Below are 17,427 nucleotides of genomic sequence, written 5' to 3' on the forward strand. Positions count from 1 at the left end.
TGAGAGCTCGAAAAACTGCAAATTCTTCATGATTCCTCACGGCAGCCCCCGGCAAAATAGCTCACGCAAATGGCTGCGCGCACATTGATCTGGCTTTCCCATCAGCATAAAAGATGCTCCTGAAGAGCGCAAGCAGTAATTCCACTATTCACCGGCTGCCTGCAGGCTGTGAGTGACCCCAATCCAGCTGGACTGTTCCACTTCTTAACGCCAATCTTTACCCCTTGTAGTCTCCATCGAAGTCAAAGGAGTCCCCGCCCTGCACGCAACCAACAATGCGTATTAAATATTTAAGAGGCTTCCTAGAGGGAGAAATTGGACTTTATAAAGTGGAAACAACCCTGAACAGGTGGTGGTACTGGCACCAATGCCACCAACCTAAGGAGTCCCTCTGTCACGGCCCCACAGATCAGTAATTTCTCACGTCATCACATATCAGTCATTTCTCAACCTTGGCAATATAAGAATAAGAAGAAAAAAAACAGAGGGCGCAGTGCAAGTGCCAGGGAGGACAAAGTGCATTGCCTTTTATATGCAGCACGTGTAAAAAGACAACCACGGGAAGAGGAGCACAGAGTGACCCCTTCTTAATGAGCAGGACTGGACTTTTGAAACCCTGAATTTTTCTGAAGCCTGACCTGCTGGCGTGCAGAGGGGGCCTTGTCATTGCCATAGAAGCGCTCGTCCTCATCCCTCTGCTGCAGCCTCTTCAGCGCCTCTGTTGCTTGCACGTCCGCCTCTGCATACACCTTCTCCTGCACACATGCAGGATACTGCTAAGCCCCTGTTGGCAATCAAATCATCGGCACCCTCCAAACAAAGAAGGTGCCCGGATTAACAGTGCTCCCATGTGGATGTGTTGATCGACAGGACAATACCGTAGTCAGCACCATATTTCCCGCATAAAATAATCTCTTTTCTTGAAAAGGGCCGAAAATTAAGACTCGAACATGCAGAATATAAACCCTATGACAATTTTGAGACCAGTTTTGGAAAGCTCTCGCTGAACCCAATCCATTGGTGATGATGGAACATAATTTCAATGAAGACAGGACTCTTAAAAACAGGTCCAATGATTTCATGCATTTTTAGGGTTGCGGGAATTACAGTTCTGACTATGGTACTTTTCCGACACAGATGAGAACCTATCTTCCAGTCAAGAGGCTTCCCACATGGAGCATTCTTTTTCATGTTAGAGCTTTGACGGGTTCTGTCATCAGACGAGCATATATGGTAGCATCCAGTGTCCAAAGATAATGAAGCTTAGAATAGCGGCAGGCTCACCTTGGAAAAAAGCATGTCGCCTGGGGCGGCTTCCAGCTCGGATGTTGACAGTGAGATGCGGGAGAATCCCTCGTCCATGCCGATCAGCATCGCGCGCACGCGGTCGCCCACCGAGAACATATCCTGCCGCATGCACGCATTAAAAATAAAGCTCCGCGCCAAATCAGGCATTTTTTATGGTGAGCCAAATTAGGGTGTCTATTTTGGCACCCGTTGAGGGAACAAATCAGCCCTCGTGGGAGATCGGGCATCGTTCCATACTACAGCCAAAAGAAGCACCACAAGGCGGCACACCCTGACACCTACTTGTAAACCACGTGGAAAATAGACCCTAGAATGAAAGAGGCACTGAATGGCAGGAGAAACCAGGCCGTTTTGTCAGATCTTCAGTCAGGATAAGGCACATGTAAAATTACCAATTGTAAAATTACCAATTTCCACGACAGGGGAGCCTGGACTGCAGCTCGCTGCATGCACAGCGCAATACCAGCCCAGGCACCAAAATTCCCACACACCTCCACAACCTGTCTTTCTTTTACAGGGAGAAGGATTCACACCTCCACAGACTCGATGTGCGCGCGGGAGATGCTGGATATGTGAAGCAGGCCAGAGAAGCGCGTGTCCTCAAGGCCCACAAAAACTCCATACGGCTCCACCCGGCGCACCGTGCCCCACACCAGCGACCCCACCTGCGCAATCCACCCCACCCGGATTATTACACCCTACCTGCACGATCCACCCCACCCAGGATGATTCACTCCATCCCGATATGTCCACCCGTATGAGTTCACCCCGCCCGCATGGTCCACCCCCACCCAATTTACCCCTTCCACACTCAGTCGTCAAAAAATGGACATCTCTGCGAGCGCAGGCCTGGCTGCAAGCCTTTCTCGAAATGCGGGCTGTCCTTCTGAGGAGGATCCAGGGAGTGGGACCCTTGTTGTGGGACTAGGACGAGACCGAGGCCCAGACAGCAAAGAACACAAGAAGAAATTCGCATAGAGGGGAAATTGGAGAACATAGCAATGCAAACGCAGCCAAAAACCAGAGCCACAGGGACAGAATGTGACATGGAGTTTTCTTGCATGCAAGGACGTCTTGAGCAAGAAAGAAACGCTCCTTTAGCTCCCCGCCAACAACAACAGGAGAGGGAAAAGGAGTGGGATGCGCACCGTGAGTTTCTTGAGGAGGCGGTTGGTGATGGCCTGCTGCATATTGAGCACAACCTTTCGAAGCTGCGGCGATACATCCTTGATGCCCACCTCAATTGTCTTATTGAGGTACTTTTTCTTCACGTCCTGCCACACACAGGGGACTTTCAGCACTCAAAGAAGCAGCTAGCAAATTTTTACATGCTATCTCAAAGGGATTTTAGTGGGGTGTATTTGTGCACCATTTTGAGGTTGCTTTACTCACCAGAACAGCCCTATATCTGCAGCATATCATAAAAAGAGGGGTGCAAAAGACAAGTGGTGGCCACCCTTGGAATGTAAAGATTGGTGCCCGGAACGGGGCCAATTGGTGACATGACTAACAGTACGAAACGGGGCCAATTACTAACGTGGCCAGCAATACAAATCTGAAGTACATTTCTGCTCCGCATCCGGCAATTTTCCAGAAACTTAATCGTGAACAGGCGCTTCAAGATATAAGAACGGTATGTGCAGCAGCCGGGCGCACCTCGATGCTCATCCAGGAGTCCTCGCGGTTCTTGGCCATGAGGGAGTAGGGCAGGAATGCTGGCAGCGACTCCATCGTCGCCAGCAGGCCACCAGAGTTCACGTCCGTCACCACAACCGTGAATATCTCCTTGTCCTGCGCCCAGTCAACAAAACTAATCAGGAATTGGCAAAAACAATATATATAATTCCTCCTTGTATTAGTCACCTTTGACTGCATGTGTGTAGTGTGGTCTCTTGTGCTCCTGGGCCAGAGGTGCCTTGTATTTAAACAGCATTGCATACACGCTGTGAGGCAGCCCATTCTCCCTTATTGGCGCTCGAACAGCCTTGCATGTTCTGCATCTCTCTTCTCTTGAGCTCTGATCTCTTGGTTCCATAGCGTTCTCATTTACAACCCGATTTGCTGTTCTTCCACCCTGCCGCTGATATGATGTTGCTGCTTTATGCGCCTGTGGCAGAAGGGAATGCTTCCTGCCATGCTCCGCTCAAATTCACTTCCAGCAAGCCTGCGCTGCTGTAACCCTACTCTTGACTATCCCTGATTTGAAATTTCTTCGGACACACTGTCAGGGCCATGATGGGATGTAAGGCATGCTGCACTTCGATACATCACAGAGCCGCTCTTAGCAATTTGGGAGACTCGTGGCAGACACACGAGCATTCTCTCAGCTCTGTTGTGTCTGCACACACGCGCAACTCTGCACAGAGAGCGGAGCTCAAAGTGAGCTTGCATAGCTGCAGGCATATATTGGAGCTTTGCCAAAATGACCTACACGGAGAAGGATGTAGGAAATGGATGAGTCACCTCCTCGCATGCATGCTTCATCTGGCGTGCCCTCTCCCAGGCCACCGCAATGTCCAGCTCCTTGGCTGTCAGCAGCGGCCCCTTGCCATAGTACTCCATATTCTCTGGGATGGCTTTCACCTGTGCCAGGCGGACAAGGGCTAATTTGAAAGAATGCCTGTCTGTATGTGGCTTGCTTTGATTACGGTAAATTCAGCTCTCAAGACCCTTGAAGATTCTGTTGTTTAGGAGATTCAGCCTTCAAGACACACACATGGCCTGTCAGTCATGGCCGTCTTGCAACCAACCACACATTCTCATCAGGATATCGACGCTTGAGCGCAAACTGCTGCAAGAAGATAGATGGAATGACTCACGAGGAACTCGCGTACGAGGCCATTGGGCAGCAGCATGTTGGTCTGGTTGTAGCCCACGCGGTCGCGCATCAGGTAAGGACCATCCACCGCCAGTGAGAACCTGCACCGCCGAACACACATCAGGGTCAGAAACTAAGAACATTCGTCCTTGCAGCTGCATCTGCTGCAGCTCCATGTCACTGTGCTGGCTATGCCTCAAGAGCAGCATGCTGGCGCTCACTGCGCCATCGCAAGAAACCTATCTATGTTCGGGGAAAAATCTGCTGCAGCCCCGTGTTGCTGTACTGGCTATCAAGGCAGCTTTCAAGGCAGCATGATGGCGCTCGGTGCACCATGGAAAGAAACATCTTCTATGCTTGGGAGGAGCAGGATCAACTGCCCGCACAGAGCCCACCCTCCCAGATACTCTGTCCATGAGGGCACTCCATACAGATGCAACTGGACATAGTGGACCATATCATGATGCGAGTCGACAGCAGAAGAGCTGCATGAAACACAAAAGAGGGCTCACCCGATGATGCGCGGGTCATCCACGAGCTCGATGTTGGACCCCTTGCCCTGCGACCTGACCACCCGCCCCAGCACTGTGTCGCCAATCTTCAGGTTGTGCTCTGTGCACGGCGCCCTCCGCGCATCCTGCAAGCGCGAATCGAAAGTCAGACCATTGCTGCCTGCCTGTAGTGGGCGCAGAAAGCAATGTTGCCGCAGTTTTGCTGCTTGGTGAACACCATAGTGGGCGCTGGAAGCCACATTTGCTTACAAAGTTGCTCCATTGTATGCTCAAATCCAGCCAGATATTTGTTGCGAAGAACACCTAAAACCAGCAGCTGCTTAAGTTCTCGGGGAATATGGCAGGGAGCCGTGGAAGCTTGCCAAGCAATGCAGGCGGTAAGGGGAGTATCTGGAATCACATGCACACCTCGTATCTTGAGGCCCTGGATTCCCTTGGCTCCCTTCTGCCATCACCTCCTCCCCTGCTACCCCTGCCTCTGCCCCTGCTGTCCCGGCCCCTGCCTCCGTAGTTTTCCCGCCTGTCAGACTGCTCGTGCATCCTCTCATGCGCGACCTCTGGCACTGCACCTGCCTGGGCGGTGCTGGCTGAAGCATCGTCTGTGGCATCTTGGCGGACACCTGTCACATGCAAATAGTCAGAAGAGCGAAAGGCGATCTCTTTTTTACGGACGTTGAAATATGACAGGATACAGTCGTTACAAGAGAATCGTTAGTACAAAAGGCTTCAAGATTTGGCCAGTTACACCAAACAAGGGCACAGAAAAGAGACTCACGTTCTGAAGAGATCGGCCTGTCCAGGTGCAATCCAGCGCCATTTAGCGACTGCGATGGTGTATCCTGTGCAGCTTCCTCCACCTGGGCAATGCAAATTGCTGCTGCCCTGGCGACCTGGAGCTTTGGGTGTGCTAGCCTTGCGCTTCCATTGCTCCCTTTTAAGAACTGAGCCTTGCCATGTGCTTGGAAGGGAATTGCAACGATGCCTGATGCTGATAACTTAGCGACACATGGCCTGGCAATTGGGCCCTGCGGCAAGAAATTACTTAGAATCGTCATTTCTGCCAACACAGCTGGCACAGTTCTACACACCAAACTGTATCAAGATGACGCAGAAAACTCTATATTGAATTAGGTGAGATGTATTTGACCTTCGATCATGTGCTCTAACTCCTTATCTTGCTTTTTATGATCTTTGAAAAGGCAATCTTGGCCGCCTCAGCAAATTCTATCTCTAGGTTATTGTTATAATATCTGGGTTGACATAGATACCCTATGCTTGTGCTCATTTCTTCAATCGTGTCTTCTCCCATTAGATTCATCAGACATCACCTTCATTAACATCGGCATTAGAGCACTTGAATAAGACATCTTAAAATTGCGTCCAATAAAAGCTAACGTGCCTACCTTTCTCTCTTACGATACACCTGACACCCAGGACAGGCAACTTTCCCTGGTATAAGTTGACTCTGAAGCCAGAGGAATACAACTTTATATTGGAACTGGTGCTTGAAATTTTTCCCTAGCAGCAGCACGCGGAGAGGGGGTCGAGGGTCTGATTGACCTGGCTGTGAGTGAGACCGAAACTCTGCACTGCTGGTCATCACCCTAGAAGACGTCATCATAGGATGGCAGTGGATCTGGACGCTTGGATAGAAAAGCTCAGGCGATGCGAGTACCTTGCAGAAGACGAGCTCAAGGCTCTCTGTGAATATGTAAGCAAACACATCCGTGCTTTCTGTTTCATCAGCTTGTCTTTTCTGTTATTCCAGGTGTAGAGGCTTGAGTGTGATTATGGATGAGTTTTGTGCTCATGGGATGTATCGAACAGGTGTTAAGGAAGGTTTGCGTGTGTTGTACTTCTTCTTATAGCCATTCCCTGACAGCTTCCCTATGTGTCCTGCAGATCAAAGAAATCCTGGTGGAAGAGTCTAACGTGCAGCCCGTTAACAGCCCAGTCACGGTGAGCGAAGCACCGGCAGCATGCTTCAGAAGAAAAAGACCCTTCTCCCACCTTCGCCTGTTTCCATTGCTTCCCACCCTTCTTGTTCACCAAATCAAGCAGGGCCTGGCAGCGGTTATTTGTACCACGTCGTATTCTCTCCCTTGACCTGTGACTGCATCAAGCTGTGCAGCTTGTGTCGCCCTGAAGCTCCATGGTCGCCTGTTTGCAGGTCAGCACCTTGGTGGCCATCTGAGTAATTTTGTCATGCCTGTGACAGGTGTGCGGGGACATCCACGGGCAGTTCCACGACCTGCTGAAGCTATTTTCAACAGGTGGCGAGGTGCCGGCGACGAACTACATCTTCATGGGGGATTTTGTGGATAGGGGCTATAATTCGCTGGAGTCCTTCACGCTGCTCATGCTGCTGAAGGCCAGGTATCCTGCGCACATGACGCTGCTGCGCGGCAACCATGAGTCACGGCAGATCACGCAGGCGCGTTCCTCTTCTTAGCTGTTGCATTCTCACCACGTGCATGCATAATCCATGTGAATGTTGATAGTCTTGTAAAAAGGGCGTAAAGGGATGCTGATCTTCGTGCCCCATTAAAATCTGCCAGGGTTATTAGTATACAAACTGAAAATGCAGCGTCTGTCCAGTAATACTTAGCTGCAGAAGGTGGGGTGTTGTGGGTTGTCTACTGAAGTTTCTTAAAGCTTCACATTGACAGAGGTTTCCCGGAGTCACCCTCATGTGCGTAGGAATTTCTTAGGGAACGTGAAGGATGTGCCTGTATTGTCTCGAGATTGATGTCTGTGCTGATGAAGTCTGTGCTGATTATGTGTGTGGATACAGGTGTATGGCTTCTATGACGAGTGCCAGAGGAAATATGGCAACGCCAACGCATGGCGATACTGCACAGAGGTCTTTGACTTCCTAACGCTCTCGGTGCGCCACCGAAGCCTCTGTATCTCAGGGTCCTGCGCCCTGTATCTGCAATTACATGCCTGAGAAGCCTGGGTATGTATTCAAGCAAAGAGATCTGTAGAGGATATGGGTTGATTCCTATTTTCTGCTCAAAGTAGGTTCATGATTTGGAGGGGGCAAATCCCTTGTTTCCCTAGGGAATGAAATGGGCCTGACACTTGCTATGAACGCTTGAATAATAGTTTGTGTTCAACCTCGAGCTAATGAAAACTTACATGTGCAGGCCTTGGTGGATGGCCGAGTGCTGTGTGTACATGGCGGCCTCTCTCCAGACCTGCGGACGCTAGATCAAGTGAGGCTCCTTACATGGCATCTCATCTGCCACAGACTTGCATGTGTGGCCCATTGGAATTTGTGAGGCCGAGCTGAGGCAGGCTAGAAGCATGGCCTACCTGGGTCAATGGCACTTTTTAAAACCCACTGCAAATATATGTCAGCCCTCCATAAGCTCTCTGGACATCATCAGTGCCGCAGAACACGAAAACATAATCCAGCAGGATGTGGTGGGATAGAGCAGCCGGAGGGAAGCCTTTTCGTCTTGCTCATGAATCAATGAATTTGCTCATGCATCAAGGGCTGATGTGGAGTCAAGGGTCCATGGATATGCGAAGTGCTGTCTGAGGGGTTAGGAATCGGGCATATATGTGGATGACAACCCTGCATGAAGGGCTAGTCCCGCTCTAAGATGTCACGAGTGAGAACCTGTTTTTGAGGACATAATGGTCATGCCTAATCTGAGGTCCAGGGTCTACAAGTATCTACAGTGCAATCTGGGATTTGAACGGTGGGAGTTTTCCCGGCGCGCAGGTGCGGACGATAGAGCGCGTGTGTGAGATTCCGCACGAGGGCCCCTTCTGCGACCTAATGTGGAGCGACCCAGAGGACATCGAGACCTGGGCCGTCTCTCCGCGCGGCGCCGGCTGGCTCTTCGGCTCCAAGGTGGCTCTTGTGATATTATGCTTGCATGCAGGCATTGTGTATTGTAGTTTGCACCGCAGGGAGAGTGCTTTAGGGAATCTTGGGCCACCCTGTGTTTTGGTTCATGTTTCCCATCTCAGTGGAAGTAGCAGGGGATTATCAATGGCATCTTGTTGACTGGCTGTGCCGCCTTGGGGTGCTCCTGTACTTTCAAGCATTAAAAATGCTTCAAGGAGTATGTACAAAAGCCGGAATTGCAAGAAATTCCTGCAAGAAGCATCCGGGGGTATCCTGCCATTTGGCGTGCTCGTGTCTGCCTTCAACCTGAAGCCGTCAAGCATTGCGCAAGACGGAATTGTCACACCCTCCTGCTGACCGTCTGTGCAGCTATGGAGTCGGCTCTATCACTAGAACAGGATGTGTGCGCCAAGCATCTCGAGGCAGGATGTGGCAATCACCAACATGCAACGCTCATGGGAAATTTTCCTGCCGTGTGGCTGACTGGCTCTTTTACTCCCCTCAGGTGACTGCGGAGTTCAACCACATAAATGGCCTGTCTCTGGTCTGCCGCGCGCACCAGCTTGTGCAGGAGGGCCTCAAGTACATGTTCCAGGGTGCGCCATGGCCCCTTCCTCTAAATCGACCGCATGAATAATGGTTCATGAGTAATCTGCAGGCTGATCTCATCTCTTCCCAATATACGTTTGCGCAGCATGTCCGAAGAGGTGCAATACTTCCTTTTACGGACGTGTGAGGGTAGACCTGCCATGGTTTTCTCCTCTGAACTTGTTGGGGAGCCTGTGGCAATTTTGCAAGGGAGGCCCCTTTGCAGTTGATGCAGAGAGGGAGCTGACATCTCCATAGAAGCCCTGCTCGTGCTGCTGCTGCTTTGTGCACTTTCTTGCCCGGGGGGCAGAGTCACGCGCTTGCATGCATGCACGTGGGAACAAATCGATGACTGGTAATGTGTCATGTGCGCATGCAGAGAGGTCCCTGGTCACCGTGTGGTCTGCACCCAACTACTGCTACCGCTGCGGCAACGTGGCATCCATCCTGTGCTTCGACGAGAACCTGGAACGAGAGGTGAGTCCGAGAATCAGTCACGTTTAGAGAAGGGAAAATTCAAGACTCGGAAGGCGTTGCGAGCGCCAAAGGAGGAGAAAGGGCTACAATGCGGTTTAAAGAGTCAGATTGCAAGTCTTTCAGCCAACTCGAGAGTGGTCAATGCCGGAATTTGATTCAGAGATTCAGCGCCCAGCTTGAAGTAAAACAATCAATATATGTATTTGTTTGCACCACGCTCTGCTTTGCGCTCGCACTGACTTTCTTGTATGCACTATCGCCGAATTTTGGATTGGCAGAGCACAGGAATCAGTCTGGCCAAAGACTGGCATCGCAGTAGGAAACAGTACCTCGCAGCATTACAAGTGGTCCTTGATGTCTTGGCTGCGGTGTCCTGCAGGTAAAGTACTTCACAGAGACAGAGGAGAATTCGACCACGATGGCGCCGCGCAACGCAGTCCCCTATTTCTTGTGACAGCTGCCAGGCGGAACAGCTGCTTTGCTGGACGTGCATGGGCAGGCTGTCACTCGTTTACAAAGCTGGACTGCGCATCTTTCGGCAATCGACATCCTTTTGAAAGCGGTGATGCGCTGGGATAGCCCTAGTGTTTCCTGAGTTCAGGGGAAGCAGGAAATAAGCCGATATGAAGTTTCCTCAAGATGCCGCGCGAGGGGATTGCGCACTTGGAAAGGGGCGCTGAGCTGATTCAAAATGTTGAGCTGATTCTTTGCATTGCCCCGCGCCCTGGAACCCTCTGCTCTGTGTTATTGTCTAGCAGATGCTTGGGCAGCACAAGTAAGGGTGATGTCCTGCAGCTTGAGGAAAGTCCCGGCATCAGCACTGAGTTGCGCTGTGACTGGTCTCATCGAAAGTCCCTGTGGCGACTTGTATCGCTTGTGGGGCACAAGTATAGCAGCAGAGCAGCAGACATCTTTATTTGCTGGAAGCAGCCAGAAATGCATTTGGTGCTCCAGTTGCAGATTGGGCCAGGCTTTGGTACTGCTGCTGGATTGTTAATCAAGTGGCCCCATGTGGGCTGCATCTGGTTTAGCAGGAAGCACATGCGCTCTTGACCAGTGGTCAATTCGGGAGGACCTTGCAGATATGGAGTAATTCGATTCATTGCTGTTTTTCGGCATTCATTTGGATGAGCAACTGCATTTGGTGCTCTTTCTGCAGGGTTGGTAGTTGATTTTTACTGCCTGCACTGCATCGGCGCAAGCTGACAGCAGCAGGCAAGCCCAGTCCCCATTATCAGAGGTGGCCAGGCAGCTGAGTTTCCTGCCCATGCAGCTTCAGCGTCTGTTAGAGCTCTCCTACCGTTGTTTCTTGTGCATACCAGCAAAAGGGTTCGATGTGCCACTACTACGCTGTATAAGCACACGGGGATTCTCTCTGTGCATCCCCCCTCTCGAGCTCCATACCGTGCTCAGCGGTCTGATGTGGTAGTGAAAGATCGGCAATTGTAATTGTTTTGCTCTGCTCGACTGTAACTTGGAGGGATCCTCGTTTTTTCTATTCCGGAAGGGTTGATAAACACAGCATATGGCCTTAGAGATATGAGCCACCGATACTCCAAGGCCGATCTGCATCGCCCATTCACCGCCCTTTCCATACGTTTTTAGCATAATTTTCTATCCTCCAGTTCCTTGTACCCAAGGTTCGGAAAGAATTTGTCCAGGGCGTTTCGGAAGGAAGGGAGCTGAATATCTAGAAGGGTGTACACTTGTGCCAGTTGCTTGAAAGGTTTCACCCAAATTGGAGGGCAACCCATGCAGATTTGTAGTCGCGGTCCCCAGCAGACACCCGAATTGTGGATACTTTTAGCATCTGAAAGCTGGGCTGCGGACACCCAGTGCAGAGTCGGCTCACAGGTGGCACAGATCGTTTCGCAGGCATCTTGAATAAAGAGACATCTGCAGGCGGAAAAAGTCTTGGGGTGGTGGTGCAGAGAAGACACCACAGTACACAAACGAAATCAGAGGCATCTACGCCCCTCAGAACAGTGACAACATAATGAGGCAGCCCGCTGCAGCCGCGGGACTGAGTAGGCGGTGGGGAGCGCTGGTTGCAGCATTACTGTGCAGCACAGCTCTTGTTCAGTCAGCTAGCACAGGTAGGACACCTACAAGCGCAGCATCTCTTCAGAAAGCAGACTATCCAAGGGCAGATGTAAAATTCAGTGAGGACCCTTCTGGCGCGCAGTGCAGTCTGGCGCTTCGTCAGGGTTTGCAGATGGCTGCCATCTTTGTCGCTGTCGCATCCCGATGGGCCTGTGATTGATGCTGCAGACAATTGCATGATATCGAGCAGTCAGTCACAGCAGCACAGAGCTTGCGACGCCGAGATTGATGACGCTTTGACCAGTCATGCCTCCGCGATGCGCAGGTGGCAGATGGCCCGAGTGCATCATACAAATCGTGGGGTCAAAGGAGATAGTAGCAGCCACGAGCCTGCAGGCCAAGCGCAGTGTGGCGAGCAATGCCCCGCAGGGCACCGGCCCTCCTACTGTGGCGAGGATCGACTGTGTGCCTGGAACGGAGACCGCACAAGTGGCGTTGACCGGAGGAATGGGCTTTGCAAACTTTGCAGACAACTTCACAGGTGTGTTTCCTTTGCATAAGATCTGGTGCTGTAATCGCCAATCCCGTGAGTACTCCGAGCGCCGTGCTTGACACCTGGACGTGCTTTGGCAGCCCCGGATGTTTCGTAAATCTTCCCATGATTTGACTATCCTCTCCTTTGTAAGCATACATGTGCTCCTCCTGTTTCCATTTATGGAGCACACCTCCGGTTTAATTGTTCTGACCCTTGATCTTGGCAAAGCATGGACCGTCCGTCAGAATGCAGCTTTCAGCTGGCACCTGGCATAGACAGGACATGCAGCTTTTCAGTAGGAGCAGCATACTTACCACCTACATGTACCATCATCTCGCACTAAGTGTGTGGAGTACTTTACTTTAGTACACTAGGAGCAAAAGTGAGAGGGTACTTGCGCAATGGCTGTGACACTCAGTGCCTGACAGCTTGGCCTGGATTCTTCTTGTGGGCAGTGGTTGCCTCTATCATGGTTTGATCAGACGATGGGGTTCCTTCCTTGCAGATCGTCCCAGATCCTTGATGCACCCTGTCATCAATGCTAGGCACAACTCGAGTCATCAGATCAGCTCAATATCTTGGCAATTCACATCTGTGCACCGGTTCAGCCAGGGCTGCGGGTATTTTGGACAGCATCAGCATCAGCTCTTCAGCAGTCATGCTTGGCGGATGCTTCTAGCTTTCAGGCCGTCATCTGTCCTGCAGTGCTCAGCATGGGGAGCATTTTGAGCGCGCACACTTCTCACAAGCCCTGAAGATTGCCACAGTGGCGTGCCATATAGTCTGATGATCACTACACTACTTTCATATAGCATGGCGGTCAAATCCCCATGCATGCATGCCAGTTTGAACTCAATTTTGAAAGCCTTCACAAGCCTTTTGGGGCATGAATATAATTATAAGTCTTCAGGCCTGTTCTTAAGCTGAAATATTGCGCCTGCTCTTGCGCACAGGCGTGGACTTCACACAGGACGACACGCTGCCGGGGGCTATCCTGAAGCTGGAGGGCCAGAACTTAGTCATCCGCGACTCAACCTTTAGTAACCTCGCGAACGGCGCCCCGGGCACCGTCATCGTGATCAATTCAACTCTTTCCATCATCAACACCACATTCGCGTCCAACACCCAGGCCGCTGCGGGCGCCCTGTTCCTCAACGGCTCCTCTGTCACTATATATGACTCGCTGTTTGATCGCAACAAAGGTGCGCCCTGGCCTCTCAGACTTCGACTGTATGCATGCAGTGATCTTTAATGCTCCTGGGCCAAGAAATAAGTGTCTTGAAAATGCACAATGGTTCTGAAGGAGCCGCTATCCCCTTTCATGCATGCACTCTTCCATGCATGCACTCTCTCCTGAATTATCATCTCTGCTGGAGACTTTCATTCTGTCGTCCTTGATTCCTCCTGATCTTGACGTCTGGCCAGCACTTGTGTCGGAGAGTGCCTTGGACATGGCCAGCGGTTGCTTCTCAATATTCCGACAGCCCTCAGACTCCTAGCATGGGCGGTGCAGCAGTGTACATGTGGCGTCCGGCATGACAACCAATGCTGTCACATTGCCAACAGCAGATATTGGCCAGTCCCTGCATGTCAGAAAAATCAAGCAAAATTTCTGTGCGCATGCATGCAGGCTTCCAGGCAGGTGCCATCAACGCCATCGGGGAATCCAACCTGCTGGTCAACCTGACGGTCTTCCGCAGCAACAACGGATCCCAGGTGCGTTTGGAAACCCTCCTCTTTAGCACACATGTACTCTCTTCACAAGCTACTGTCAACCTGGTTCTTCACTGCAATTCTTCGATGACTTTTACGCACGTTGCTTGCTTTTTTGCATTGGTGCTATGGTCCATGCAAGATCGGCAACATGGCCTTGCTTGCTTCATGGGCACGCATTTAAGGGTCTAGAGTTGACAAAGACCTGTTCTGATATGTGCGATGCGAGCCACGACATGACAAGGGGTTTTGAAGACAAACATGTGAATGTACCGACAAATGATGTCTCTTCTGTGGTTCCTTTTCGTGACACCTGTGACCCGAGCCTGTTTTGGCGCTCATTTGTGAGTCTGTTTTGGCGCGAGTGCTGAGGAGAGAACGCCATGCTGCGCAGGGCGGGGGCATCGGCATGGCGGGCGGCGGGAAGCTGCGTGTCATCGAGTCGCTGTTCCTCAGGAACGCTGCGCAGAACGGGGGCGGCATCTTCGTGCAGAAGTGCGTTTTTCCCCTCTCCCCCTGCTCAGTTCGCCCCCTCAAACGCTTATCATTTGCTCTTACAACATGCCAATGAGCAACTCTCAGAAGTACCTGCTGCGTGCGATTCTACATCAACATAGTGGCAGATGTATTTGCTCTGTCGGCAACGTCACAATTCAGCGGCCTGCATGCTCCACCCGTGTATGTTTTGATCGAGAAATGACTCCACCTTGCGGCATGAGAAATCTCCTGGCTCCAGTGTGGGTGGCAGGAATGCTGAGTCGCACCGCAGGCTGCATGCAATGTCAGAAAACAACAAATATGTAAACGGCTTGTCACTGTGCGGCGCAGGTCTGCGGACTCGTACATCCAAAACTGCACCTTTTCTAGCAACACGGCGGCCGTGAATGGCGCGGGCGTGTTCCAGGAGCTGACCAAGGGGACTCTGGACGCATGCATCCTGCGTGCCAACAAGGCCCAGGTGAGATTTGGTGGTGGGGTGTCCCTGTTCAGCTACCTTTAGGGACCCTGGAAAAGTGGGGAAGGTTGTGAAGGATTGCGGGGCGTTCATCCATGGGGATCTGGCTGGGTTTCTTGGAAATGGTGGTGGTTGTTGATTTTCAACTTTGGCCAGGCTGCCCCGCTTGCCTCCTGTTCAACAAAAATTGATGTATGTGCGTAGTCAGCTTTGGTAGATCCTTGGTCCCACCAGCATGGGCCATGTTGCAAAGGAAGGTTGCCCAGTAGGCATGCAGAGAAGTCCTTCCAGAGTTTTTCACAGCTGCGTGCACTGCATGTTGCCCTGGCATCCGCTTTGGAAGGTCCTCAAAGGCAGCAAGCTATAGCCAAACTGAAAGAAGTGAAAGAAATCCCTGCCAAAACCACGCTGTTACTCACTTTGGGCAGTGTAGTGTCAGTTCTGCTGCTTCTTCACTGGTTTCAGAAATGGCTGCCCCGCTGAGCTGCTCACATGCTGCGCGCAGACGGGCGGGGGCGGATATTACAACAAGTGCCCTGACGTCTCGTTCGTGCGCAACCGCTTTGAGAACAACACGGCTGCCGCTGGCGGCGCCGGCCTCGAGCTGAACCAGTGCGTCGGTGACGTGGAAGCCTGCGTGTTCTCACGTAATCGGGTGACAAACCGCTGACTGAATGACCATTAGGCATGCATTGCCTCAATCGTCCATCTGTTCCCCTGCCTGTGCACCAGCACATCAGCGACACAGGACTGATCACTTGTTGGACATTCACAGCTGCATGGTGCAACAGAGGTAGGTCTATCAAAGGGCAATGATCATCAGGACAGGGCTGTTATAATCCCCGACGTCGCCCGCAGCTGCCTTCAGATTGCCTCAGAACCTTTCTCCCTAAATAACCCTAAATAATATTTTCTGTTTTTGAGCGTGGTTTGTTATGCATTCTGCAGGGTGAGAAGGGGGGCGGCCTGTTTATGGACCAGTGCTCGACCAATGTGGGCAACACAACGTTCGAGGCCAACACGGCCTCCCTGCTCGGTAACGCCCAAGTGCTTGGATCACATATTGACTGAAGATGTTGCGATATTTCCACTGAAGAATGGAGCAGGAAAGCTTCTAGCACCTGCCTGTGATGTTGCCACATGCTGTCTCGTCTCGACGGCCTCGTGTTCCTCTGGCCTTACTAATGCTCAGCAACCACGTGGCATGGATTCCCCCTGCACTTGTAAACCTGCAGACATATGTGAGCATGACTAAGAAATGCCGCATGCATCACATGCACACAATGGTCATGTGCCAGCACCTGCGCAGGCGGCGGCCTGTACCGCTCCTTCCCGAGCGAGCGCTCTGTGGTGCGCGGATGCAAGTTCCTCAAGAACCGGGCCAGCCAGTACGGAGGGGCCATCTATGAGCAGAATGTGGCCGACGGCGCAGTGCAGGTATTCAGATTTCCGCTGACTCGTTGATTTCTCTTGGTTTCACGTCGCAAAAACGGATCAAGGTGGGGCAGAAATGGTTTTTGTGAGACTGCAGCGTGCATGGCAGAGTGAAACAATGCTGGTTGCGCAGTGTCATTCGCTGAGAAGCACCATGCGTGTTCACCCTTCAGCATAATTCAGCAGAGGCCAGCGGGGTCTGCAGGCTTTGATCTGGGACCTATGCTCTTGTCTAGCACCAAGCCATGCACCAGCATCCTGCATGACCTGTTCAGCCTCGACTTGCCGACTGCTGTGTAAAGTGCATACTTTTAAAGGCAAGAGACAACACGTGTATCGGTCCTGTTTGCCATGGCTGCATGCTTCCTAGCACTGCCCGCTCAAAGCTGCAGTGTATGAATATAGGGGTGTGAAGAAGTCAGAGAGCAACCTGCGCCTGTGCATAGCCATCGAATTTTGCATCATCCGTGCCTGCCGCAATGCAGGGGTCGAAGTTCAGCGGCAATGAGGCGCCAACGGGGGCTGCCATCTATTCGCGCATGTCATCGACCGATGTCAACGCCAACACAAACCTGGACTCCGCTGACGTGGAGTTTGCGGATCACTGACCCCCTAAGGGCGTGCGGCGGCCGGGGGGATGGTGTCAGGGTTTTAAGGGGCGCTGAAATAGACGCTACAATGCCAAATTTGGGGCGTGTGGATTGCAGTTTCATGCGCAGACAGCTGCAAAGGCTTCTTGAAAGAATGCAGATCTTGAACGCATGCTGCATGATCCAGGAATAATGCAAGGAGTGCTGTCATGCTGCAGCTTCCATGCAGCAGACAGCGCTGGATCTTCGCTGAAGGAGCGCTGTTTCACATAGATATTTTTGGGCCCAACAGGAAAGGGCAACTTGCAGCCTGAAATTCTGGTGCAAGCAGTCCCTGGAGCGATGTTCTAAATGGAAAGGGATTGGCGGTGGAGTGCGGCAACATGGATAAAAAGTATCTGGAATGATAAGCATGCAAATGTCAAATTTTGGGGCGATTTGCCCTTGTCTAGCTGCTATTTTGAATGGTTGTTTGTTTGCGCGAATGATGTTCAAAATTGACTTTATGCACTTTCTGTTTTATGGTGCAGTCCTTTGGTCCCCTTGCTTCAGCCAGAAAACTGCAAGCAAGAGTGGTTTATGTGGTGAGACT

At 51.6% G+C, this 17,427-nt stretch overlaps 3 protein-coding genes across 3 annotated transcripts; 2 read left to right on the forward strand and 1 right to left on the reverse strand.

The window, feature by feature from the left end:
• Nucleotides 1-217: 217 nt before the first annotated feature.
• COCSUDRAFT_58207 (S1-domain-containing protein) lies at nucleotides 218-5,234 on the reverse strand (the record flags this gene model as incomplete). The annotated part of the gene is made up of 10 exons (XM_005644459.1): nucleotides 218-259; nucleotides 639-755; nucleotides 1,285-1,407; nucleotides 1,842-1,973; nucleotides 2,457-2,582; nucleotides 2,965-3,099; nucleotides 3,772-3,891; nucleotides 4,128-4,227; nucleotides 4,639-4,763; nucleotides 5,094-5,234. 10 exons carry the CDS (start codon nucleotides 5,232-5,234, stop codon nucleotides 218-220), a joined length of 1,161 nt encoding a protein of 386 aa, XP_005644516.1.
• A 1,028-nt stretch (nucleotides 5,235-6,262) lies between these two features.
• COCSUDRAFT_19093 (Metallo-dependent phosphatase) lies at nucleotides 6,263-10,019 on the forward strand (the record flags this gene model as incomplete). Its single annotated transcript, XM_005644460.1, has 10 exons — nucleotides 6,263-6,349; nucleotides 6,541-6,597; nucleotides 6,857-7,076; nucleotides 7,308-7,309; nucleotides 7,433-7,525; nucleotides 7,788-7,856; nucleotides 8,372-8,503; nucleotides 9,006-9,096; nucleotides 9,468-9,565; nucleotides 9,945-10,019. The coding sequence occupies 10 exons, from the start codon at nucleotides 6,263-6,265 to the stop codon at nucleotides 10,017-10,019; spliced, it is 924 nt and encodes a 307-aa protein (XP_005644517.1).
• A 1,542-nt stretch (nucleotides 10,020-11,561) lies between these two features.
• COCSUDRAFT_58210 (hypothetical protein) lies at nucleotides 11,562-16,853 on the forward strand (the record flags this gene model as incomplete). Its single annotated transcript, XM_005644461.1, has 10 exons — nucleotides 11,562-11,592; nucleotides 11,934-12,149; nucleotides 13,097-13,345; nucleotides 13,774-13,859; nucleotides 14,251-14,351; nucleotides 14,685-14,814; nucleotides 15,317-15,466; nucleotides 15,760-15,847; nucleotides 16,121-16,248; nucleotides 16,731-16,853. 10 exons carry the CDS (start codon nucleotides 11,562-11,564, stop codon nucleotides 16,851-16,853), a joined length of 1,302 nt encoding a protein of 433 aa, XP_005644518.1.
• Between the last annotated feature and the right edge of the window lie 574 nt (nucleotides 16,854-17,427).

Source organism: Coccomyxa subellipsoidea (assembly GCF_000258705.1).
Source record: "Coccomyxa subellipsoidea C-169, whole genome shotgun sequence".
Classification (NCBI taxonomy): domain Eukaryota; kingdom Viridiplantae; phylum Chlorophyta; class Trebouxiophyceae; family Coccomyxaceae; genus Coccomyxa; species Coccomyxa subellipsoidea.